We start from the raw sequence: 25,198 nt of genomic DNA, 5'->3' as shown, positions 1-25,198 counted from the left end.
AGTGACCGGAGTGGCCCTATTCTTACCCATGTGCGGCCCCCCAGCCTCCTGTCGGTTGAAGCACTCCCCCAACCCCCGGGCAAAACCCAGTTTCCTGGATGAAGGACTTTGGCCCTGACCAGGATGGGATTTCCTTGCTCCTTAGAGATATGGAGCTTGCCGTCCCTGTTGAGATTCATTATTTCAAGACAACTGAAGTTGTCCTGCATGCCAAACACTGTGGACCCTGAGGTTAGGATGTTCCCACTTCCCCCAGCGTAAACTCCTGAGTCCTCCGATGGCCTGAAAGGCGCCACCTGCTTCGGACTCTCATTACCCACCCACCCCCGCCCAGCCTCATCCCCCACCACACTCTGCCTCACCGCGCTGCTCTTTGCCGGTCCTGACACACCAGGCACACTCCTGCCTCAGGGCCTTTGCACTGGCTGTTCTTTCTGGCGCAAATGCTCTTCCCCCCAGATTTCTACATGACTTGCTCCCTCAATTCCTTAAAATCAATGCTCTAATGTCACCTTCCCCGTGAGGCCACCCTATGGAGAAGTGCACCCCTCCCACGCCGCCTAGCACAGCCCCCCTCCCTCCTCTGCTTCACTACAGCTGCTCTTCCAGAACACGTCTCACATCAGAACATGCTCTGCTGTTCATTAATAGTTTTATGGTTCCTGTCTCTCTCCCCACTAGGAGAGAAGTTCCCGGAAGTCAGGGGGTCTTTGTTTTGTTCATGGTGTCTCTCTAGTCCTAGAACACTGCCTGCTACACACCCAGTAATTATGTATTGAACAGATGAATAAATAATGCTGTCCCAGCTTCAAGGAACCCAAAGTCTAGTTAAAAAACTCAAATGCCCAAAGGGGCCTGGCCACTGATAAAGGCTCACAAAGCCCCAGGGCACAGATAGCAGAAGTGGTGGGTGCCTCCTTTTCCTGTCCCCACCCTTGATTTTCCTGATTTCAGGCGAGACCTGGAAGAAGCCACCAATGGCTCAATGCAGACTAGGGGAGGTCTCCATTCAGCCGGGCATGACACTGCCTCGCCCCTCCGAGCCCCCTCTGAGCGGTCTCCAGTCTGGTGGCTGCCCCAGTCCGTTCTGTGTCATGCTGCTGGGCAGACAGAAAAGCCAGCTCAGGCCTGAGTCACAGAACCTTCTCCGTGCCCAGCCCCACATTACCCGCTGTGTTTTGCCCTGTCAGCTCCTCCAGGCTGTAGCCACCCCGAGAATCCCTGGCCCTCCTCTGCTCCCTGGACCAGGACCAGCCCCTCAGCCCTGCAGGTCAGTCACTGGTGGCCCTGGCTACAGGCCGTGCCTCTGTGAGCCTCCACGCTGCAGGGCTTCCATCAGCTGTGCAGCTCCCCGCTTCCGCACAGGAGGAAGGGAGAGGCGACGGTTCCTATGTGAAATGTGCTGCACCCTGGATTCTCTCTGATTCTGTCAAACCCCCATGGCCTGCGAGCCAGCGCTGCCACACATAGGGCTCTGCAGGCAGCGGGGGCGCCTGGGAGCTATAACCCCATTGAGGGATGATGGGCTAGACCACAACGGCCCCGCAAAAAGGGAGAATACACAGAAGTTCTAGTTCTTTGTGGGAGTGCTTGCAACTGTGCCAGCTAAGGCCCTTGATTTATACAAGTCTATTTTTTCCCTTTGGTGTTCCCGATCAACCCCCTCCCAGAAGCCGATTACGACTTTCAGGAAGAAGAACATGTGTGCTCTGGAACCAGCATTGGTTACCCTGGGGGTCACAGGTAAGGTCAGGGGCACCTAAAGATATGGGGGAACTCTAATCCCAGCCGCAGAGGGCTATTCTGCCCGATGCATTCAATTCTCGGGGGGCTCTGCTGCCGTCTGATTCAGGCCTGGTTTGGAAAGCCAGCCATGCATTGGCAACCCGGGGACCCAAGCTAATGATGAACTCTCTGCTTCTGCAAACACACAAGCCAGAGAAGCCAGGCTGCTACTTTCTTAGCTGCCAGCTGCACACACCACGCCCCAGCAGAGTCTTCTGCCAACAGAGGGTCCAGCTCCCAGGAAGGACAGGTGTCATGTGGAGAACCGGTGGCTAACATTTTGAGTGTGCGCTCACCCTTCTGGATCCCCCAAGAATCACCTGGAGACCATCCCAACTGGCTGAACTGGTGCCTATAGAGAGACGGCGGATGTTCTCATTTTGGGACAAACAAGCCTATGCTGCCCCAGAATTCTGTCCCCACTCTGAATTCAGAGCCGGCCAACCACGTGAATGCATGCTGGCTGGCTAAGAATTTACACTTTCCAGAGTAGAATGTGGGGCCAGCTGAGGTGGAGGCCCAGCTGCACACAGAGGCTCAGCTGCTGGCACTACACGGCAACGTTCACAACTGGTGCCGTCACCGCTGTCGTCATGGTAGTCATCATGGCTGCTACCCTTGACCCTCTGCGCCCTTGTGTCTGGTCACAGGACACCTCCCTTTGGGGCACACTAAGTGTGCCTCTGTGTTAACCATCCCAAGAAGGGAGGTCCCAAGTAGGGGATGCAGGGTTGTTCCAAAGCCTCAGAAACTAAGACCTTTCTGAAGCTAACATCTGCTATTTAGGCTGTGATGTCTGCCAGACTTTGGAATAAGCACCGTGACGCTGCTGCATTTAATCCTCTCCGAAAACCCATTGTTGTTATTCTAATTGGAGAGGTGAGGACACTGAGGCCTGGAGAGGTGGCCTAGCCTGCCCCGGGACACACTTAGTAAGATGCGGAGCCAGGATTTGAGGTGCCCAGGCAGCCTGGCTGCAGAGTCCACAGCACCAGACAGAATGTGGAACAGCACCAAAAGCAACCCCTCTGCCACTCCCTCCCCACTTCTCTGCCTCTGAGCAAAGAGAAGGTGGCATGTGAGGGTCAGGTTCTAAGAGTCATGAAGGACATCACAAGAGCCCTGTGACCCCACCGCCAGTTCACCCACTGAGTCATTCGTGCCTGCTGTGAGCCCCCGAGCATCTCCGGCCAGTCCCGGGACAGCACAGGCGACACAGACGTCTCTAAGACACCGTCCCCTGTCCTCTAGGGGGGCTGGGAAGCCCAGTGAGGGCAGGGGTCGTGTCTTTCCTGGGCACCAGTGCATCTCCACTCAGGGAATGGATGAATGAATGCAAAAACCAAGGAAGCGATTCCACAGAAACCCAGGATGAAAAAAGTCCCGTCAAAAACAAAAAAGTACCTACGGGTAATGATGCATATCCCATAATCTAATCTGTATGTTCATTTTGCAAAAATAATGAAATGTTAGCAGTTTCAGAATGAGTGTTCTCTTACTCTGCTTCCCCCGACAAGAAACACTATCTGCTCTGCATTAAAATTATAGCAAGAATTATCCCTTAGCAGGAACCATATGATTTGAATGCACAGATGAATTTCAATTAGACATTTATCTAACCATGCTAATGTGTTTTCAATTTAACCCTAAATTACAGACTTTTCAAATAACTCTACTCTCCCCTCTGCTTCTCTCTCTTCAATTTTGGTTTGGTTTTGTGAAATGTCTGCTGGTAAAATGAAGCAATACCAGTAACTTATCTACAAATTACGGGAAGGAGAAAGTAGGTTAAAAAAGACCAAGAAACTTAAAACAAGCATGATCAAACCACATCCGAGTTAGGCAGGAAACAATAGGAGACAGTTCTTGCTCAGAGGGAAGGAAGGTAAATCTTACCAGGACTATTGTCAAACAAGTCATAGATGAGATAAACTCTTCCCGAATTTCAACTGCAGTCATCAGAATACAACAAACTTCAACTTCGCACCCAGGGAAAGGCAATAACCGGAAGTAGAAGGCTGACACTTTCACTTGGGCTGGCAATTCCTTCCACACTCAAAAGAATCTCAGGGCTTCTCTAGTGGCGCAGTGGTTGAGAGTCTGCCTGCCGATGCAGGGGACACGGGTTCGTGCCCCGGTCCAGGAAGATCCCACATGCCGCGGAGCGGCTGGGCCCGTGAGCCATGGCCGCTGAGCCTGCGTGTCTGGAGCCTGTGCTCCGCAACAGGAGAGGCCACAACAGTGAGAGGCCCATGTACCGCAAAAAAAAAAAAAAAAAAAAGAATCTCATTTTCAGTTCAGGCGTCCACCACATGAGCGCCATGCATCTATCACAGCGGAGGCAGGAACTCGTCCCAAGGGGAGGCCATTGGGAAAAGGAACAGATCTTCTAGACAATCCCGCCAACTAGAGGGTTCAACTAAAGTGGGCATCCTAAGCTGAGAGGTCACCAGTAACTTCCTGCAATTTGCTTTTGCTCTAATTGCAAATCCCCCATGTATCAATGTCAATATCCTGCTTGTGACACTGTACTAGTGTTTTGCAAGATGTCACCACTGGGGGAAAACTAGGGAAAGGGTAAGGGATCTCTCTGTATTATTTCCTGCAACTGCACGTCAATGAATTGCAATGAAGAAAACCTGCAAACCCAAGCGCCCCAACAACCTCTGGGTCCACCTCTTGGAATACCAAGTCTAACGTCAGCAGCGAGGGTCTTATAGGGTCTTATAGACATTCTGCAATGAGCTGTTAGCAGCTATCTTGGGCTCTGGAAATCATGTGACAAAACAAAGTCCAAAGGAACCCACTCCATTCTGGTCTGTTATTAACATAAATGTAGTATGAGTTAGCAGCAGGCTGGGTGGGGACGGACTGGGAAGATCTGACGGCAGACACATGCCTCATCTGATGGGGGCGGCTTTAGAGAAGCTTCCTGCTGGAACATATGCACAACCGGGACCAGATCTTCTGACTGTTCAAGACCATCCTGAAATCTGGACTTCCATGTGAAACTTCCCAAATGTTAAAGTTGGCGATTCATAAAATTTTCTTTCAAACACTGTGAAGACCAAACCAAACAGCTCTGAGGGCCAGACTGCAGCCTGTCAAGCACCTGATGGGCACTTTAAATCTATCTTCTCCCCATCCTCACCACGGCCCTCCCGAGTGGCACCTACACTCGCTGTTTTCTAAATGGGGTAAAACGACTTGCCCAGGGTGACCCACTGGCTGGAGGGGTCCTCAGCAGCCCTGCCTGGCGACCCTGCTGATTCTTCTGATTCAACGTTCCATTACTTGCATTCATTCAGCAAAAGTGAGTTTAAGAAAGTTGCAAAGAAATACCTCCAGCTGCATCAACACTAAGCCAGCTCCACATTCTCTAGCCATGTGTTGTCACAACATGGACCACTAGGGGAGTCCTTCCTATTCATCGCTCGTCACCCCCATCACTTCCAGGTTAAATCCTCTCACCAAACACTACTCCTTCCTTTTAGAGCACATATAAGACTTGAGATAGTACACTTGTTTGTAAGCTTAATCAAAATCTGTCTCTCCTGCTGGACTGTAAAGTTCCAGCGTGACAGGGGCTATCTAGGTTTTGTATATCCCCAGAGCTGGCATGATGCCTGAGCCAAAGAAGGGGCTTAATAAATACTTCTTGAATGAAGCAAAGAAGGGATAGGCCAGACAAGAACCATGACAAGGCCCCATTCAATTCAGCTGAACTAACGCCACCACTAATGAGGACAGAAGGTTTCTGGAAACCTTTTCAGAGGCTCTAATGAGCCTTAAAAAGCACAGTGGCCCGGCCAAGACACTGTACACGGGAAAAACCAGAAGGGCAGGGGCCTCTTGTCATTGTACTCCATGCAGTGCTGGCCCATCACGCTCCGGGATCACCCTCCACCCACTCGCTCAGATATGACCACAGAGTCGACTGCCCAAGGGTAAGCCCAGCCCCTTCACCTGCGTGCCGACTGAGAACCGGGCTGCAGAGACAGAGCTCTCAGGAAACGGCCTTTGTGTAAACACCTCTCATTTCAGATGTGTATGTAGAGCCTACGCTGCAGCAGATCCAATGACAGACAAGACGCCTGCTCAGAGCAGGTAAGACCTTTAACGAGAAGGAACCAGGAGCAAGGGCCTTCCAGGCAGTGGGTAGGGTTAAGGGCACAGGTGTGGAGGGAAGAAAGCACAGGGCACGCTGGGAAAAAAGCAAGCAGGGCCAGGACTGAGGTAGCCTGGAGCTCAGTGTGTGTGTGAACAGGATGGGAGGAGGGAAGGCAGGCAAGACACAGGGCCAAGCAGGGAAAGCCTCGGGAGAAGTCATCACCCTGGTGATCAGGGTTTCCCTTTAGCAGAGCACAAACATGCACAAACCACAAACATGCTGTTTAGGCCACAGTTGGTGATAATTTAAAACTTGGGAGTATCTGCCTAAAAATGCAGCTTTCCAGTGTCTCTAGAAACATGAGAAAACCTGGCAATACAGCATCCACGTTCCCGCAGAACAAGTGCAGGCTGGGGTGAGCAACGGCTGCTCACAAAGGACATATACACCCTCCAATTTGTCATAGTCCCCACTGCTCCCTACTACCCTCTCATGGGGTCCGTGTCATTCACAGATGCTCCCTGCCCATCCTCTGTAGATGCTGGTGCCTCAGACAAGGTATTCTCTCATTCGGACCCAATAATGGTGTCTCACAGATACACAACCTGAGGCCCAGAACGGGACAATTCCACGTTCAATAACGTACGCTCAGTCACATCCACTCTTAGTACCCGACCCCAGATTCTTCTGGGTATGCATGTCAAGACTGATTAGGTTCCCTGAACCCCAGACCAGCTTATGCATCATCAGTGCTGTAATAAGCAGAATGTTGGTTTCTGGTTTTAAAGAAACACACATTAACAAAATGACCAATGGCTTTTTATCAGGGTCTCGAGACAGGCCCCCACTAATGACTTACACAGCTTCTCTGAACATCCTGTTCGGGCTTCGTGTACGTCTCAGACAGATCGCCGTTCAGAATGACTTCAGCTAATGAGTTCACCAGGGGTGCGTGATGTATAATTAGGAAGACCTGGTGAGGGGAAAAAAAATGGGATGCACATTAAAGTGTGCAGACTTTCAACCTCTTCCTTCCTTGATCTGAAACAAGGCTGGGCTACATGAGTCTCAGCAGCAATCCCGGTGACGCAAAACCCAAAGAATGGGTCACACTGGGGAGAAACCAGTTATACTCTTCTCCTTCAAGGGTTGGGCCCTCCTTCTTTCAGACTGTTACCTATTTGGCTGGCTCTTCTTCGGCGGAAGGAAGTGCATTAAAGCGAGACTGTCCCTCAGGCCGGCTGCAGCCAAATCTGGCTGGAGTGGAGCAATGTGGGAAGGGAGCGCCAAATCCACACCCTCCGTCCTCTCCACAGGCATTTCAGTGTCAAATCCAATTAGGATAAGACGAGGAGGCAGCGGCCCAGCACCTCGGTTACATGGAAGAAGGGGCTGGCGAGCCCTGTTCCAATCAAGGACTTGGCAGAGGATGCCTATGCGGAGATCCCATCCCTGGAATGAGCTCTGACCCTTGCGGTGGGTTTGAGCACACCAGAACTCCAGGGCAGCACTGGCAGGTGTGGAAGCCATGGGGAGGAAAAGCCGCACAGGCCAGAGACCGATCGAGTCGTGCCAGGAGGCAACATCAGAAGGTGCTGGGCTGTCTGGGATGGCCCGGCCACCCCACCCTGCTGCCCAGCGTTCAGGGGAATGGCTTGAGGAATCAGGGTACCAAAACCGCCTTGCAAAGCTGGCTCAGACACACCTGCTGGTTTCTTTTAAAATGTAAAGGCAACACGGTACCACAGTGCAGTGTGGGATGTACCGACCATCTGTATATCAGAGGGTGTGTGCGTCCATTTGTATTTGCTTATATATACAGGGAACAGGGTCTTGAATCCTTGGCACCACTGTCAGGCGATACATCTTTGCTGTGGGGGGCTGTCCTGTGCACTGGAGGGTATTTGGCAGCATCTCTGGCCTCTACCCACTAGATGCCAGCCGCAGCCCCTCCCCCAGGCGTGACAACCAGAAATATCTTCGGACACTGCCAGACGTCCCCCGGGGTGGGGCGAAATTGCCACTAGTTGAGAATCCCTGGCAGAGTTCTCCCCGTCTCTGGAAGGACCCGGGAAGACCCTGTAACTATAGCTGTCTCTGGGGAGAGAAATCAGGAGACTGAACAAAAGTAGAAAGGCAGCTTGGTTTTCACCTGTTTGAACTTTATAACTTAAAAAAAATTATTTAAAAAATATTGTAAAAAAAAAAAAAAAGGAAAGGCGTAAACTAAAACACTGGCTGCCTCTGGGGAGCGGAACTGGGTGTGTGGGGGACAGAGGTAAGAGGGAGATTTTTCCCTACATGTTATTTTGTACTGTTTGAGTAGGGTGAATATATTGTTCAAAAAAATAAATACAATTCAGATTAAAGGTACAGGCAGAATAGACAAATGTGATACCTACCTAAAAACAACAAAAAAAGCACACCTGTTTTTAAAACACCAAAGAAATGCTATCATAGACTAGACAGTATGACCAAATGGGTTAGCCCATGTCCAGGGCTGCGGCAGGCATTCAAGCATGGGTAACTATGATGATGACGAAGGAATTCAGTCCACAAATATTCAGTGAGCACCTGCTAAGGCCTGCGTGGCAAAGGCCGGTGTGAACACACATGGTGTTCGTTCCCTCCTGGGCTCTGGACGGAGAAAAGCCTGGGGAGGGCCGGTCACTGCAAGGTACGTGGAAGCATGTGCGGGCCAGACTCGAAAGGCTGGGCCAGCCTGTCCGAGTCACGCTCTTGTCCCCAGTGGTGGTTTAGTTTCAGGTGGACAGCATCCTTGTCACACCAAATTAACATCGTTAATGTGAATTTTCTTGGTTTAGTAGCGATGCTTGTAAAATAATTTGTAAGGATGTTCTGATGTAGAGTTTAATTAAGGACCGGGATTTATACCCAATTCGAGGTTTTCACACATTCGGGCAACGTGATGATAAAGCTCCATAGAAATGCAGGGGAGCCCTTTACTCAGGATGAGGAAGGCCAATGACAATGCTTTTTGTGAGAGACTGAAACAAGTAATTAGGTGCCTGAGCTGCTGGTCCTTCACAAGGAAAGCAGGAGAAAACGGGTTCTTGGAGAAAAAGTGTGTCCTGACCCCCGTGCTCCTCGGGGTGCACCAGCAGCTGAAGGGTCCTGGGGGCGCTTGCCATGGGATTCCTGTGGCTCAGCATCTGGCCTGCTCAGGTCCTGCCAGACTCCCAGAATCCCAAGCAGGAGAAGCTGGCGGATTTGTAATGAGGCGGCAGAAATTGCTGCCAGGAGGGGCTGGGGCTTGCACAGAGCTCCATCGCACAGAGGGGCATTCAGGAGTCGGTGTGCAGCTCTGAGCAAACAGAGCCCCCAGAACAAGACTCCGGGAGCAACGTGAGCCGGCCACATACGGATCCTGGTTGGTCCAGCCACTGAGAAGAGGCCGGGTCTGCATCTCTCTTCTCAGGCCAACAGGAGACAGACCCGCCTCAAACTCGAAACGGCCCAGGGACCATGTGAGGAGGACATGTTCTCAGCAAAGCAAATAAATACCTGGGCCACTGCAAAAGTGGGAACAGAGCTCTGGTCAAACGTCTGGCTACTTGACAGTCTAATGAGATGGCCTGAGAGTCTGGACTGCTTGTAATAAAAATATTTTTAAAGTTATGTAACTGGGTCACCATGGAGTTTTTCCCTTCTTGTAAATATTATATAATTACGAGAAGGAAACACACTTGTTTAAGAGGGGGAGGCAGACAAATTGGCTCAAGACACAAATCTGGGCACTAAGGCTGCTACAAGACACCTTCCAGAAGGTAATCTGGGAACTAGAACCATGACAAAAGCCTTTAAAAACAGCCTCATTAGTAGAAGTTTGTTAAACCACGGTTGCTGTGTGTGTACACACACTGGGTCCTGCAGTTTGGGGCTTATTTCAATATGGCCGAGAACAGGGGCCACCCAGCCCACATTTCCAGGGTATTTAGGATACTCCTTGCTTGTTTTGGAAACCTCAGGCCCCACAGTAGAAACCAACTACATATGTGTCAGGTTTGATTTATTTCTCCTTAAATTTCCAAGTACTGCCACGAAGAAGATATGTAGCACCTCTACTCAGTGTTGTTATTTTATTTCAAGATGGGGGACACAGAGAGAGAAGATGGGGCAATGTGGCCTGGGAAATTTCTGAAAGGCAGCAGCACTCCAAGGACCCCCAGTGTGGTGGGGACACAGGTGAACGATCAGACGTACCTGGGACAGAAGGTAGAGAGAAACCGGCAGGCTGATTTTCGGTCGTTCTCCTCCCTGGTGAAGGTTGGGGGAAAGAGACAGAGAAACCTGGGTTACACATGTGGGCAGCACAAAATCCATGAAGCCAGAAGCCATCTGTCTGAAGGAGCAGCGCCCAGCACCCCGACTTCCTCCAAGACCCTAAGATTCTTCTTTCCTGGTGGCAAAGTCCACCCTGCAAAATAAGCTCACAACCTAATCCTATCCGATACCATTTGCAAGGCCACTATTCTTCCACCTGAGAAATCTTTCACCATGAATCACGGATTAGAGGCTGGACCCGAGAGAAGAACTAGCTCCTTAAATTACCAAGAATGTTAATTTCCCCCAGCTTGGGCACCGAGAGCCTGAAACCCAGCAGGAGAGGCCCCAGGGGCCTGTTCTCAGGAGAGAGGCAGGGAGAAGTTGGGGCACTCTGGCCTCTGAGAAGCCCCTCATTTGTACTGGGCTTCAACAAGTTCCATCTCCTACCAACCCTGTGAGGATCTTCAAGACCCTCGTTTTGCTCAGGCAGGTTGACTGCCTCATCCAAGGTCGCAGAATGAGGAAAGGGAAGAGGCAGAGTTTGAACCCGCGTCTGAAAACGCCAGTTCCCGTGCTTTCTCTCTGCCTCCCAGAGCTGCAGCTGGCAGATCTCGTTAGGGTTGCAATTTTCTTTTATTCACTTATTTTTAACAAGAAGCCCCATGTTCCATCTCCAAAAAGAAAGCTATACCTCCTTGGGACACATCTGCAGAGGCCCCTGCCCCTGCAGAGTCACCCGCTGGCTCTGTCCCGCCTCCTGCCAAGGCCCCTGCCCCTTAACTCTTAGGGGTACTGGCCGAAGGTCTCCCCTCCTCGAAGTGGCATTTCTCACAGGGGCACCGAGAACCACCAGCTCAGAATCACTTGCGGGGCAGGTTCCCGGTCCACTCCAGACCCGCTGAGCCAGCATCCCTGAGAGGAGGGAGAGGGCATCCGAGGATGTGCACTTGAACAGGCTCTATCCCCACAAGTGCTTCTTTTCCTAGGTGCGCTCCATCCCCTCCTGTCCATCCTGTGCAAGTTTTGTGGCTGGCTGGATCTTTTCCAAATCAATTAGCTCTGGCAACTATCCGAAAAAGTTACCAGAAATGAGAACACCTCAAGAGAAGGATGCACAGAAACAAAAAGCCTGAATCTGTAGAGGTTTCCTGTTTCCTTCTGATGTCAGTAATCTTTTCTCATTCATTTACAGTCCACACACACGCGCGCACACACACGCACACTCATATACTCTGTCTCTCTCTCCCTCTCCTTCCACCCCCTCTCAGGAAATAAGAGGAAAGGAAAGGGAAGCCAGCGTGCTTTGAAAAGAATCTCCCTCAGGCTCAAACAAAGCCTTGGTCCCTTGCAAAGCCCCGTCCTATTGGGGTGACTGCTCTTCCCCTCCTACAGATGACCCTCAGCCCGGCCCACCTTGTCCTGGTTCTCCAGCGAGTACACGTAGAGCGGCAGGAAGAGCCTGTTGAGCAGGTGGTCTGTGAGCACGTCGTTGAGGAACTCGCAGTTAATGATCAGGATGTCATTGAGATAGTGCAGGTGGTCCAGATGCTCAGCCACCAGGTCACTCAGCTTCCCCCGATTCCGATGCCTGCCGGGAGAAACGCCCATCTCAGCCCGGACGCCAAAGCTCAGAGCCTAGAACCAATGGCCTGAGACTTAGGTCGCAGGTGGCACTTCATTCACAAACAAATATTTGAGCCAGTCTCGAGAGACACCCATCCTGGCCCTACCAGTGGATTTCAGAAAGAGAGAAGGGACAGGTCTGATGCATTCGATTTTAGGGGACTCATGGGGTCCCCCCACTTTCTGGGGGCCTCAGTACAACTCACCCCACCATCACCACAACAGCCCAAAACAAAAGGGGGTAAACAAAGCAAAACCCAATGAAGCTCTTAGCAAGCCATTTCAAACAAGAGCAGCCACTAGTCCAAGTGGCAAGATCCCTTGGCTCCCAAGATAAGCAGCATTAATGGAACAATAAATCCTCGATAATTAAAATGCCCCAGAGGAGTTCTGAAGAGAGAAGCAGGCCTCAGCAGCCACGTCCGACCCACAGGCCCCGTCTGTATGGGGGGCACAGCGCAAGGACGTGACCCCCAACCCCAAGCCCCAGGAGGCCCTGCCTGCTTCCAGTGAAGCAACAGGCACTGGGGCCGCCAGGCCCCAAGAGTGGATTGGTCTCTGCCAAGGACGAAGCCTTGAAACAGCCGATGGGGCACTTTCACCTCCCCCAAAGTGTGATCTGCTGCAAAGAGCAATCTAGCTACCACAAGACCTTTTATTTTTATTATGATTATTATCCAAGTAATAGATGGTCATAGTGGAAGACAGACGAAGGAAATAAAAGCAAAAAGAAATCAAAGTCTCCTAGTCCCACCACTAACAGATAATATTACGTTATTTCCACGTCCCTATAGTCACATCTAAAAGGCAGGTGTTACATGTCTATCCATCTAATCACATATGCTTTAAAAAAAATTTTTGCTTCTTTTACATAATTTTGGATAATTATTCCTTATTATGCTTTAATAAGATGTTTAGTAAATATTTATAGCAAACACACATCGTAAAGCCTCACAGTATAATGAGCACCCATGACTCTACCTCCCATGAGACCCAGAACATTTATTTATACACAATGTTTTGCAACCCCTCCCCCGCACTTAATAAGATACTGTGTTCACTTTCCTTCAGCAGGATCTTTAATGCACTTCACTTTTGAAACCTTTAGTTTAAAAAATATCTAAGTAGGGCTTCCCTGGTGGCGCAGTGGTTGAGAGTCCGCCTGCCGATGCAGGGGACACGGGTTCGTGCCCCGGGTCCGGGAAGATCCCACATGCCGCGGAGCGGCTAGGCCCGTGAGCCATGGCCGCTGAGCCTGCGCGTCCGGAGCCTGTGCTCTGTAACGGGACCGCAACGGGAGAGGCCACAACAGTGAGAGGCCCGCGTACCGCCAAAAAAAAAAAAAAAAAAAAAAAAATCTAAGTAATACATGCAGATGGATTTAAAAATCGAATAGTACTGATGAGCTGATAATAAAACACAGCAGCTCCTGGCCTTGCCTCCCCAACCCCTGCCCACTCTCCAGAGGAAGCGGTTTTCGACTCTTTTAGGTGTTTCTGTGGATAGTTCCTCCTGTATTTCTATAAAATCTACAAGGACCTCTATTTTGCGATTGAGCCATTTTAGATGTTACATAATGACCTCCTTTTATTGTGTTCTCTCCACCCTTCCCCACCCAGCAGTCATCAGCAACTGGTATTGACGTTATAACCATTCACTGCAGAGCCCCAGGGAGGACCAGGAGATCACTCCCTTCCTCGTATAACTTTCTGCTCTTTCTGGAGTTGTGTCGCATTATGGCTCATACCCATGACTATCCATATCTATATGGGTTCTTATCCTCCCAAATGCCCCATCAGATCTGCCATCCACCTCGCCTTGCTTCTTTCCCAATATGGAAGCTAATATTTTCTCTCTCTCTAGCCCTCTGCCCTCAGGAGACCTCCTTCCTGAGTCCCTTCATCGGCCTGACCCCATCTAGGTGTGCCTCTTACCAGATCTGTGCAAAGCTATCACCCTGGGGCAGTGGTTCTCAACTGATACAATTTTTCCTTAAGGGAGACGTCTGGCAGTGTCTGGAAACAATTTTGGTCTTCACAGTTGGAAAGGGGGTGCTACTGGCATCTAGTGGGTGGAGGCCAGGGATGCTGCTAAACACCCTACAATGCATAGGACAGCCCCACACAAAGAATTACCTAGTTCGAAAGATCAATAGTGCAGAGTTTGAGAAATCCTGTTCTGGAACTTCTATTCATCACCAACTTAATTTTTTTTTTTTTAAGATTTACTGAAATATAATTCACATACCAAAAACTTCACCCAAAGTACACAATTTAATGTGTTTTAGTATATTCATTTCCCCCACACATCCCTCCTCCAGCCCTAGAAACTACTAATCTACTGTTTCTATGGATTTGCCTATTCTGGGCATTTCATAAAGTGGAATCATACACTAGGTTGTTCCTTGCATCCTTTCACTGAGCATAATGCTTTCAAGGTTCATCCATGGTATATGTGTCAGCACTTCATTCCTTTTTATCGCCAAATACTATTCCACTGCACGCAAATACCATATTTTGTTTATCCATTCACCAGTGGCAGATCATCTTCATCTTTTTACCTGCTGCCTAGCACCCCACCTATGGATGTACTGGATTCACTTACCCTATTCCCCTCTGGGAGGTATCTGCGTTGTTTCCAACTTCCTACTGTTATGAAAAGTGGAAAAATGGGCAGAACCTTTCAGAGTATGGAAGTCCACATTCCGTGAAAACACAGGTGGGTAAGTTTTGTTCTAGTGTTTACTTTTTCTCTACAAAAACGGAATCCTCCCCTAAGCACCCTGTCTACCTAACAGGCACCCGGGGGGTCACTTACTCCTCATCCGTCTGCACACAGTTGTCAAGTTCGATCACATGGCTCCCGATGAACCAGACCAAATTGGAGAAGTAAGGGACAGCAGTTTTATCTCTGATATAGTGCAGCATGGCCTGGTTATCCACTGAGAAAATCCACAAAAGAAGAGGGGAAAAAAAAAAGTCAAGCTACCAAATATAACTTGGAGGATATTAAAAACAACAACAACAACAAAACCACAATAAAAAGCCCTCTACTATAATCTGAATCTTTTCTGTCTTTCCTGGAAATACTTAAAAATGGTTACCTTATGCAGAAAGCTATACTCATCAAGGTAGTTCTTACGTTATTTTTATAATTAATAAAATCAATTAATAAAGGTAGACATTAATAGTGCTTTAGGGGCTTCCCTGGTGGCGCAGTGGCTGAGAGTCCACCTGCCAATGCTGGGGACGCGGGTTCGTGCCCCGGTCCGGGAAGATCCCACATGCTGCTGAGTGGCTAGGCCTGTGAGCCATGGCCACTGAGCCTGTGCGTCCAGAGCCTGTGCTCCGCAACAGGAGAGGCCACAACAATGAGAGGCCCGCGTACCCAAAAAAAAAAAAAAAATAGTGCTTTAGGAAGCCTACTTATCAGCAGTGCATTTAGCTAGACTACAATGAAAACTACACCATTCTCAAGCAAGTTTCCTGTATTTGCATGTAAGGATAAGTTAAGAAAGCAGAAAACCAGAAGTTATTAACTTACATGACACTGGAATAAGGAACACGGGAATCGTCATTGAAGGAAAGGCAAAAAACAGACAACAGTTAACAGGGTTAGGAACTGGGAGGGTGAGACAGCTGCTCAGAGGGGCAGAGAGCTAGGGCAGGAAGCGTCTAGACAGAAAGATGCAGGTTAGAAGAGAACAGAGAGAGCAGAGAGCAGGAGGTGGCCAGACTGGGGGTCATACCAGGTCGCAAACTCAGAAGCCCACAGGCTGGCCAACAATAATTTGGTGAGCGAAGCCAGCTGGCCCAGTGGGTGAACGGGGGAGCACAGGCCTTGACCCCAAAGGGGGCAGCTGCTTCTCAGCGTCAGCTCACCACTGCCCTGCAGGACTGTGGGCCCAAAGAGCCACATCTACATTTTCAAGTCAGAAATCCAGACTGTTACCCAAGCTCTCTCAAGTTTTAAATATTGACAACTATATATTTTTTTTCAAAAAATATCTAAGCCAATGAAAACCTGTCTGAGAGCTGGATTTGGCCCTCAGGTCCTCAGTTTGCGACCCCCGGATGGGCCCTTCTGGGCTCTTAGAAGGCTCTCCAATTTAAGGCAACCCCAGAACCAGGCTGGAGTGAGTCCCCGAGGAGCTCCCGCCCCCTCCCAATTAGGAGTCATCTCAATTAATAACATCATAACTGATGAAGGTCAAAACATTGGTCCCTGAGAAAATGGGGTCCCAGCTCTAGGGTGGTGACTACACGGGAAATAACCCCGGTGTTAGGCAGAGAGGCCGTAGCCTTGGAGGGCAATTCCAGGTTGGGAAGCTCGTGTCCAGCCAGCCTTTGTGCTAGTGCAGGCGGGGAGCCACGGAAGGGCTTTCTCCTGGAGGCAATGATTTGGGCATTAAGTACCTCTTGGGAGAAAGGAGGAATTTGTTGTGGGGCTTTGTAGCCGGTTGAGAATGCAATACTGCCCCCTGCTGTTTGCGACAAGAAATGCTCTCATACATTATTTAAAGATAACATACCCCCTGGCTATATTGAAGTATATTTTACAGGCCAAAGGCAAGAATTTAACTCTCACATTTCAAAGGCAGCTTTGCCTTACCTCATTATCACATGGCCGCTCCGAGACCCACATGTGCCTCTCTTAGGACATGCATGACTTCTGTGTATCAGCAACGAGTTGGGCTTTAAAATGCAGAAGGTGGTGGCACACAAATGTATGTAAGGGGGTAGCTAAATGTTCAGTGATGACAACCTTTCATGAGACAGGCAGCCCCAGCTACAATAAATGAGCTCCCTGTTACCACCAGAGAATTGTTTGTATGGGCTCAGGAGACCAAGCACTAGCGGTCAAGTTAGAAACCCGATGAGGCGTGAGCACATAAGGAACCTTACCTTTGTAGACGTTTAAAGTTATGGTTCTTACAGCAATTCTAACCATACTTTCGGGGTGATTGAAAAATTTGATGGCTTCTGTGTACAGGGCGAAGTCATTAGTGTGCTAAAACGCAAGAAGTACCGAAAATGAGTTACAGACCCATAAGACAGGCAGGCCCCTACCCCAGCTTTCTGAATACTATCAGAGACTTCAGTAAAAGACCAAAAAAAAAAAAAAAAGGTACCCACGTGAACCTTAAGCCAGTAATTCATTCCCGATGGGGAATGTGGGGAGGGTTGGGAAGGTGAGACCGTGGAAGAAACAGAAGCGGGTCCAGGAAATGCCAGGCCTGGGTTCATGATCTTTCCTACCACTTTTTAGCTGCGTGATGTAATATTTCTAAGCCTCCGATTCTTCATCTATAAAATGAGGATAATAATTCCCACTTTATGGTTGCTGGGATTAAATGAGATTATTTCAGGTACAGTGATTACCCTGGCACCTGATACCTAATGAGCACTCGGTAGTAATGTTAGTTATTAGATGCCGCTTCTACTAATAAAAGGCAAATGCAAAGTCTGACTACATCAGAATCTATAATATGTATTTCCCTATTTGGAAACACTAAAAGTGTAAACATTATCATGGAAAAGGAGGGTCTCGGGAATCTTCTGCCATTAAAAAGGGGTCATCAGAACAGATCAAAACAGTTCAGAACCAAAGAATTCCACCGACAGAGCCCTAAGGAAAAGGCACACAGGATCCGGGCTACAGCACGCTGAGGCGCACTCTGCTGCCCTCTTCTGGCCAGTTTTTCACATGGCTCCGGATCAGACTGGAGGGCACCCCCAGGCAGTGAGGGGAGGGGAAGAGGGAACCCATGACCTTCAGCGAGGTGACACCTATCTAATGAAGGCAACGCCACTTTGAGCACTAGAAGCAGATGTGCACGTAACAGGTGGTAGCTACTGCACTGGTCCACAGAAAAGGAAACTAAGTCCACCTCAAACATCAGCCTCCTACCACTCCTCTGGTGATCAGCAGGATACTCTTCCAGAAGCATCACTCGGGCCCCAGAATCCCCACATTCTGCCCTCCCCACCAGGTGCACAGAAGCCCAGCTGCACCCGAGTGGGGGAAGAATCTGGCTCCCTCTCTGGTCTGAACTTTGCAGGTGGGTTTTCTTCCGCCCAGGAGAGCCTCTGGGAGAACGCAAACAGCACCCCTCTGGTCTCTGGACACATTTAGTGAGCACCAACTGTGTGCCAGGCACTGGGCCACACAATGTCCATCTTCCAAAGTGCCCCACGCTTTGTGACTGGCAGCTAGTACTTCTCCCCTTTGAGGCCAGCTCTTGCCACTACAAATCTAGACAAAGAAAGTCAAGGTGCAGGCTGCTGTTGCCACGTCCCATGGAGACAGCTAGACGAATTTTGCCCAAACTCAGAGGAAATGTTTGGGACTATGGTCTGACTTCAAATACAGGCTGTGCAGCATGTGTGACCACCAATCAGAAGACACCTGCCATGCAGACAGCATGTGGCCTCCAAGATGGCCCAATGACCCTCTCCTCCTGAAGTCACAACTTGTGCGTCCTCTCACGCTAAGTCAGGGCTGGCCTGTGTGGCCTAAAGAATACAGTGGAAGTGATGGCATGTGGCTTCCGAGGCCGAGTCCTGAAAGGCATTACAGTTTGCCTTGGTCTCTTAGGATCGTTTGTTCTACAGGAAGCCAGCTGCCATGCTGTGAGGACACTCAAGCAGACCCTGGAGGAGCTTGTGTAACCAAGGCCTGCCGCCAATGGCCAGCACCGAATGGTCAGCCATGTGAGCAAGCTACCTCGGAAGCAGATCCCCCAACCCTAACCCAGCCTTCAGATGACTGCAGCCTCGTGAGAGACTGAGCCAGAACTGCCCTGCCAGCCCACTCCCCAACGTCAGACACACTGTGAGAGAAATGTGACAGAATTCTGACCTGCAAGACCGGAAAGGAAGTCTGCTGGGAGGCTTCTGGGAAAGAAGTTTTTTGGACAGTTAGAAGGGAGCACGAGAAGGGATGTGATCTCCTCAGGCTTTTTGGCAGTGGCATGTAAGTATGTGATGTTTGGAGCTCCTGCAGCCATCCTGAGACCATGAGGGATTGAGCCTCAAGACAGATGCCAACTATATGGTCAGCAGAGTAGGAAGATGGAAAAGCCTGGGTCACGGATGAAGTGGTCGAGCCACAGGATGAGCCAGCCCCAGGACAGCCAGCATCTGTACCTTTTGGAATGTGAGATAAATTGACCTGATTGTTCAAGCTCCTCTTCATTGCGAGAACAACAGTTATTTATTTATTTAAATTGTTAGTGATTCTCTCAAGGAATACCAGGGATTTTAGCTTATAAGGAATGGCAATGGCTACAGTTTTAGGAAGCCAGGTACATAGTAGTTGCTTTGAAGACATCAGCTTATTTAATTCAACCCCTGGAAAACCCTCCAAGGTAGAAACTAACATCCCCATTTCTCAGACGAGGAAACTGAGGTTCGGAGGACTGGGACTTCTCTAAGGTCACACAGCAGGGAAATGGCAAAGCTGGGCCTGACTGGAGTTCCTGTTTTGCCAACAGAGGAACACGACCCCAAGTTAATTTCTGGGCACTTCTCCCTACCAAGAGTATCATGCTCTCAGGTAGGGCAAATTGCATTTTACATTAAAAACGGAAAAGGTAGCTTGTTAAAAAAAAAAAAATTTAAAGCATGCCAAGGTCAAACAGTGTTGCTATGAAAATGAGGAAACAGTGAATGCATAAGTGCTTTGTAAACAGAGGTCACCCAGACCAAAGGGGCTGCTCTGATTGGCTAGCTTTCCACCCAAATGTGCCCCTCTGCAATTACTTACCTCATTGTAAAAGAAATGGACCGTGTGGTTGTTGAGTTTTAACGAAAGCGTTTTCAGGAACGATATATAATATGCCATAATCTCCTCATCAGAAAAGTCAAACTTATGGACAATGATAGAATTTACATAGTTATTAGAGAGCAAATAATCTAGAGGGAGAAAAAAAACACAAAAGAAAACAGGTTAGTTAATTCATGCTGGAGGAAAGGCAAGCAGAGAAAGTGCAGGAACAAGCAGATGACCATGAGAATGTATCAGTACTTGAACCAGTCAAGCTAATAGGGGGCAGCTTAACCTTTAACCAGCAAAGAAATCAGCCACCATGTGCAGTCACTAGAAAGTTCAAGAGCGATGCCAAAGAAAAGCCGGCTCACCCTGCCTCCCACACCACAGAAAAGAACACCTGAGCATTTTCTTTCGTTGCTGGCAGAGTTCAACAAGAGAGCCAGGGGGTGGGGCAGACGAGCTGGTATTTGGGTGTTTCACAAACCACCCACGGATGAGGGTAAGCTGCACTGTATCTTATAAAAGCTGGCCCCATTTTGCCATCAAAAGTCACACTGTCACTCTCGAATGCCACAAAGGGCTCCGCGTGGTTTTTTCCTTCCCATAAGGCAACATGATTTCATAAAGGCCACTTGAGGCTGAACCTCCACTACCTGCCCAGCACCAGGCTGACTGCTTTACATTATCACTCACCGTCATGATGATGCTGCAGAGTGGACCTTGTTTTCCCCGTTTTGCAGATGAGTAAAAACTAAGGCTAATTATCTGCCCGAGGACACAGAGACAGTAAGTCAGAGATGGAATTCAAACTCAGGTCCGATGTCCTGTGTTAATACCATGCACTAATGCGGGCCAAGGATGAAAACTGGATGACGAGGCCCTGTGGGCACTGGAGCCACAGGAGAGCGGCTACCCCTGCTAAGCTCCCAGGGCCCAGCCCCTGCAGAAGTGCATGCCCAGCGTGGTGAGAGCTTCCAACTGTGCAAAGGAAGCTGGAAAACACAGATCATAATGCTGTATCTTGGATGTTGAAATGTCAGCCACTAGATCAACTCGTTCTGAAAGCTGTGCTGGCCAGTGAAAATGGGTCTACAGACCCACTGCGACCCATGGGCCCACTGTCTGCAATCTTGGCCTTGGGCCCTGGCCAGACACGTTATCCTCTGAGTCCTTACCAGCCACCCTGCGAAGCCAGTGTTGCCATGCCCACTGTCTGCCTTTTGGGCTGCCAGCCTGTGAGCTCTGCGCCATCCCAGCTGCCTCCCCACAGACTGGGAAAGGCAGGACGTGACCCACACATGTACCATGGGCAGGCGCGGTGAGGCAGGGGAGCAGGGTGGGGCACAGCCTTGCTACTCAAAGTCTGGTCGTGGGACCGGCAGCACAGGAGCTTGTCAGACGTGCGGAGGCTTGGGCCCCAGCCCTGACCTCCCACTCAGATCTCTGGGAGGGCCCAGCACTCCGTGTGTTAAGAAGCCCTGCAGGGTTTCCTGTCATGCTCATATCTCAGAGGCACTGGGTTCAAAGGTAAACTTGGACCCACACTGCCTCTGTCACTTCCTAGCTCGGTGACCTTGGGCAAGACACTTACCTGCCCCACTCCCCAGCTTCCCTGTCTGAAAACAGGAACAAGAAGACCTTCCTCGTGGGGCAGTTGTGAGGATTAAAGGAGATAATGCACAAAAAGCACTGAGGGCAGGGAGGAGCACAGAGGGAGCACCCAATCACATGAGCTGTCACCCCTCATCTTCTCACTAAAGCTTGGAGATTCCTAACCTCCACCGCCAGTCCTCCGGTCACCATGACTATTGTCCTTGGAGGGAACAGAAATAAACCATTAAGTTTTATTTGGTGTCAAAGAGGTATCTAACTTAGGCCAATCACAGTATACTGAAAAGGCTAGAATCACCAAACACAACACTAAGAGCCATTCAGGAGCACGGGGCATGAGAGGGGCTGCAGTGTGGGCTGGGTCCTCCTCAGAACACAGTCTCAGAGCAGGCTTTGCAGGTAGGACGTCATGTCTGTAGTTTTCAAAATCTCCTAATTATAACAATTCCTGAGGTCAATCTTGGGGCCCACATTAAGAGAGGAGGCAGTAGATCTGAAGTGGGGTCCTAAGAATTTTAATATGTTTAAAAATGAGGTTACACACACTATACAAAATCTATGGGATGCAGCAAAAGCAGTCCTAAGAAGGAAGTTCATAGCAATACAGCCCTTCCTCAAAAAACAAGAAAAATCTAAAAAAAAAAAAAAAAAAAAAACCCAAGTAACCTACCACCTAAAAGAAAAAGAAGAAAAAACAAAACCTAAAGTCAGCAGAAGGAAGGATCAGAGAGGAAATAAATAAAAGAGAGATAAAGAAAACAATAGGGGAAAAAATCAATAAAACCAAGAGCTAGTTTTTTGAAAGGATAAACAAAATCAACAAACCTCTGGCTAGGCTCACCAAGAAGAAAAGAGAGAGAACCCAAATAAGCAAAATAAGAAATGAAAGAAGAGAAATAACAACCGATACTGCAGAAAAACAAAAAAACATAAGAGAATACTGTGAAGAGTTATATGCCAACAAAATGGACAACCTAGAAGAAATGAAAGAAGAGAAATAACAACCGATACTGCAGAAAAACAAAAAAACATAAGAGAATACTGTGAAGAGTTATATGCCAACAAAATGGACAACCTAGAAGAAATGGACAAGTTTCTAGAAACATACAGCCCACCAAAACTGAATCAAGAAGAAATAGATCATTTGAACAGACCGATCACTAGAAGTGAAATAAAATCTGTAACTAAAACAAACAAACAAACAAAAAAGACTCCCTGCAAACAAAGGTCCAGGACCAGATGGCTTCACTGGGGAATTCTACCAAACATAAAAAGAAGAACTTACAGTGATCCTTCTCAAACTCTTCCAAAAGACTGTAGAGAAGGGAACATTCCCAAAGTCATTCTATGATGCCACCATGACCCTGATACCAAAATCAGACAAAGACACTAACAAAAAAGAAAATTACAGGCCAGTGTCTTTGATGAATATAGATGCAAAAATCCTCAACAAACTGAATCCAACAACATATAAAAAAAGATCATACACCATGATCAAGTTGGATTCATCCCAGGGTCACAAGGATGGTTCAACACATGCAAATCAATCACTGTGATATACCACATCAACAAAAGAAAAGACAAAGGCCACATAATCATCTCAGATGATAGATGATTAGATGCGGAAAAAGTGTTTGATAAAATTCAACATCCATTCATGATAAAAACTCTCACCAAAGTGGGTACAGAGGGAACATATCTCAACATAATTAAAGCCATTTATGACAAACCCAGAGCCAACATGATACTCAATGGTGAAAAGCTGAAAGCCTTCTCACTAAATTCTAGAACAAGACAAGGATGCCCATTCTCACCACTTCTATTCAACATAGTATTGGAAGTCTTAGCCACAACAATCAGACAAGAAAAAGAAATAAAAGGCATCCAAATTGGAAAGGAAGAGGTAAAATTGTCATTATATGCAGATGACATGATACTTTCTATAGAAAACCATGAAGACTCCATACAAAAACTATTAGAACTGATAAACGAACTCAGCAAGGTAGCAGGATACAAGATTAACATACAGAACTCTGTTGCATTTCTTTACACTAAAATGAAATATCAGAAGGAGAAAGTTAAAAAAAAAAGACAATCCCTTTTAAAATCATGTCAAAAAAAAATACCTAGGAATAAACCTGACCAAGGAGATGAAAGATTTATACGCTAAGAACTATAAAACATTGAGAAAGGAAACTGAAGATGCTTTAAAGAAATGGAAAGATATCCCATGCTCTTGGACTGGAAGAATTAGTATTGTTGAAATGGCCATACTACCCAAAGCAATCTATAGATTTAATGTGATCCCTATCAAATTACCCATGACATCTTTCACAGAACTAAAACAAATAATCCTAAAATTTATATGGAACCACAAAAGACCCAGAATTGCCAAAGAAATCCTGAGGGAAAAGAACAAAGCTGGAGGCATAACCCTCCCAGACTTCAGACAATACTACAAAGCTACAGTAATCAAAACAGTGTGGTATTGGCACAAAAACAGACATATGAATCAATGGAACAGAATAGAGATCCCAGAAATAAACTCACACACCTACAGTCAATTAACCTTCAACAAAGGAGGTAAGAAATACAATGGAGAAAAGACAGTCTCTTCAGCAAGTGGTGTTGAGAAAGCTGGACAGCCACATGTAAATCAGTGAAGTTAGAACACACCCTCTCACCATATACAAAAATAAACTCAAAATGGCTTAAACACTTAAATATAAGACATGACACCATAAAACTCCTAGAAGAGATCATAGGCAAAACATTCTCTGACATAAATCATACAAGTGTTTTCTTAGGTCAGTCTCCCAAAGCAATAGAAATAAAAGCAAAAACAAACAAATGGGACCTAACCAAACTCATAAGCTTTTGCACAGCAGAAGAAACCATAAACAAAACGAAAAGACAACCTATGGAATGGGAAAAAATATTTGCAAACAGTGTGACCAACAAGGACTTAATTTCCAAAATATACAAACAGCTCACACAGCTCAATATCAAAAAAAAAAACAACTGAATCAAAAATTGGGCAGAAGACATACAGATGGCCAACAGCCACATGAAAAGATGCTCAAAGTTGCTAATTAGAGAAATGCAAATCAAAACTACAATGAGGTATCACCTCACTCCAGTCAGAATGTCAATCATCAAAAAGTCTACAAATAACAAATGCTGGAGAAGGTGTGGAGAAAAGGGAACCCTCCTACACTGTTGGTGGGAATGTATATTGGTGCAGCCACTATGGAGGACAGTATGGAGGTCCTTTAACAAACTAAAAATAGAACTAGCATATGACCCAGCAATTCCACTCCTGGGCAGCATATATCTGGAAAAGATGAAAATTCTAATTCAAAAAGACACATGCACCCCAATGTTCACAGCAGCACTATTTACAAAAGCCAAGACATGGAAACAACCTAAGTGTCCATCAACAGATGAATGGATAAAGATGATGTGATACACACACACACACACACACACACACACACACACACAGGAATATTACTCAGCCATAAAAAAGAATGAAATACTGCCATTTGTAGCAACAAGGATGGACCTAGAGATTTTCATACTAAGTGAATTAAGTCACACAGAGAAAGACAAATATCTTATGATATCATTTATATGTGGAATCTAAAAAAATGATACAAATGAACTTATTTACAAAATAGAAACAGACTCACAGACATAGAAAACAAACTTATGGTTACCAAAGGGGAAAGGGGGGTGGGGGAGGGGTAAATTAGGAGCTTGAGATTCACAGATACACACGACTATATATAAAATAGATAACAAAGACCTACTGTATAGCACAGGGAACTATATTTAATATCTTGTAAAAAAATGAAGTTACATATATCACAAATCTAAGTGTATAGCTTGATATATGTGAAAATGTACATATATATGAATCTTAAGTACTCATACCTGTGTGTGTGTATATATACATATATGTGTGTGTGTATATATATATATACATATATGTATATATACACACGC

General features: G+C 47.6%; 1 protein-coding gene across 2 annotated transcripts in view; it reads right to left on the bottom strand.

Moving 5' to 3' along the window:
• CLEC16A (C-type lectin domain containing 16A) overlaps nt 1-25,198 on the bottom strand; it is a gene marked incomplete at both ends in the record, with an annotated part of 206,270 nt that overhangs the window by 161,193 nt on the left and 19,879 nt on the right. For both annotated transcript variants that reach the window (XM_079719268.1, XM_079719269.1), the window contains 6 exons: nt 6,756-6,869; nt 10,121-10,174; nt 11,597-11,771; nt 14,624-14,747; nt 16,711-16,816; nt 19,574-19,722. In XM_079719268.1, the coding sequence (XP_079575394.1) occupies nt 6,756-6,869; nt 10,121-10,174; nt 11,597-11,771; nt 14,624-14,747; nt 16,711-16,816; nt 19,574-19,722 (722 nt within the window). The remainder of the gene's footprint in view (nt 1-6,755; nt 6,870-10,120; nt 10,175-11,596; nt 11,772-14,623; nt 14,748-16,710; nt 16,817-19,573; nt 19,723-25,198) is intronic.

Source organism: Hyperoodon ampullatus (assembly GCF_949752795.1).
Source record: "Hyperoodon ampullatus genome assembly, chromosome: 14".
NCBI classification, from domain to species: Eukaryota; Metazoa; Chordata; class Mammalia; order Artiodactyla; family Ziphiidae; genus Hyperoodon; species Hyperoodon ampullatus.
Note: the sequence above shows the minus strand (reverse complement) of the source record. Positions and strands in the feature narration are given on the sequence as shown.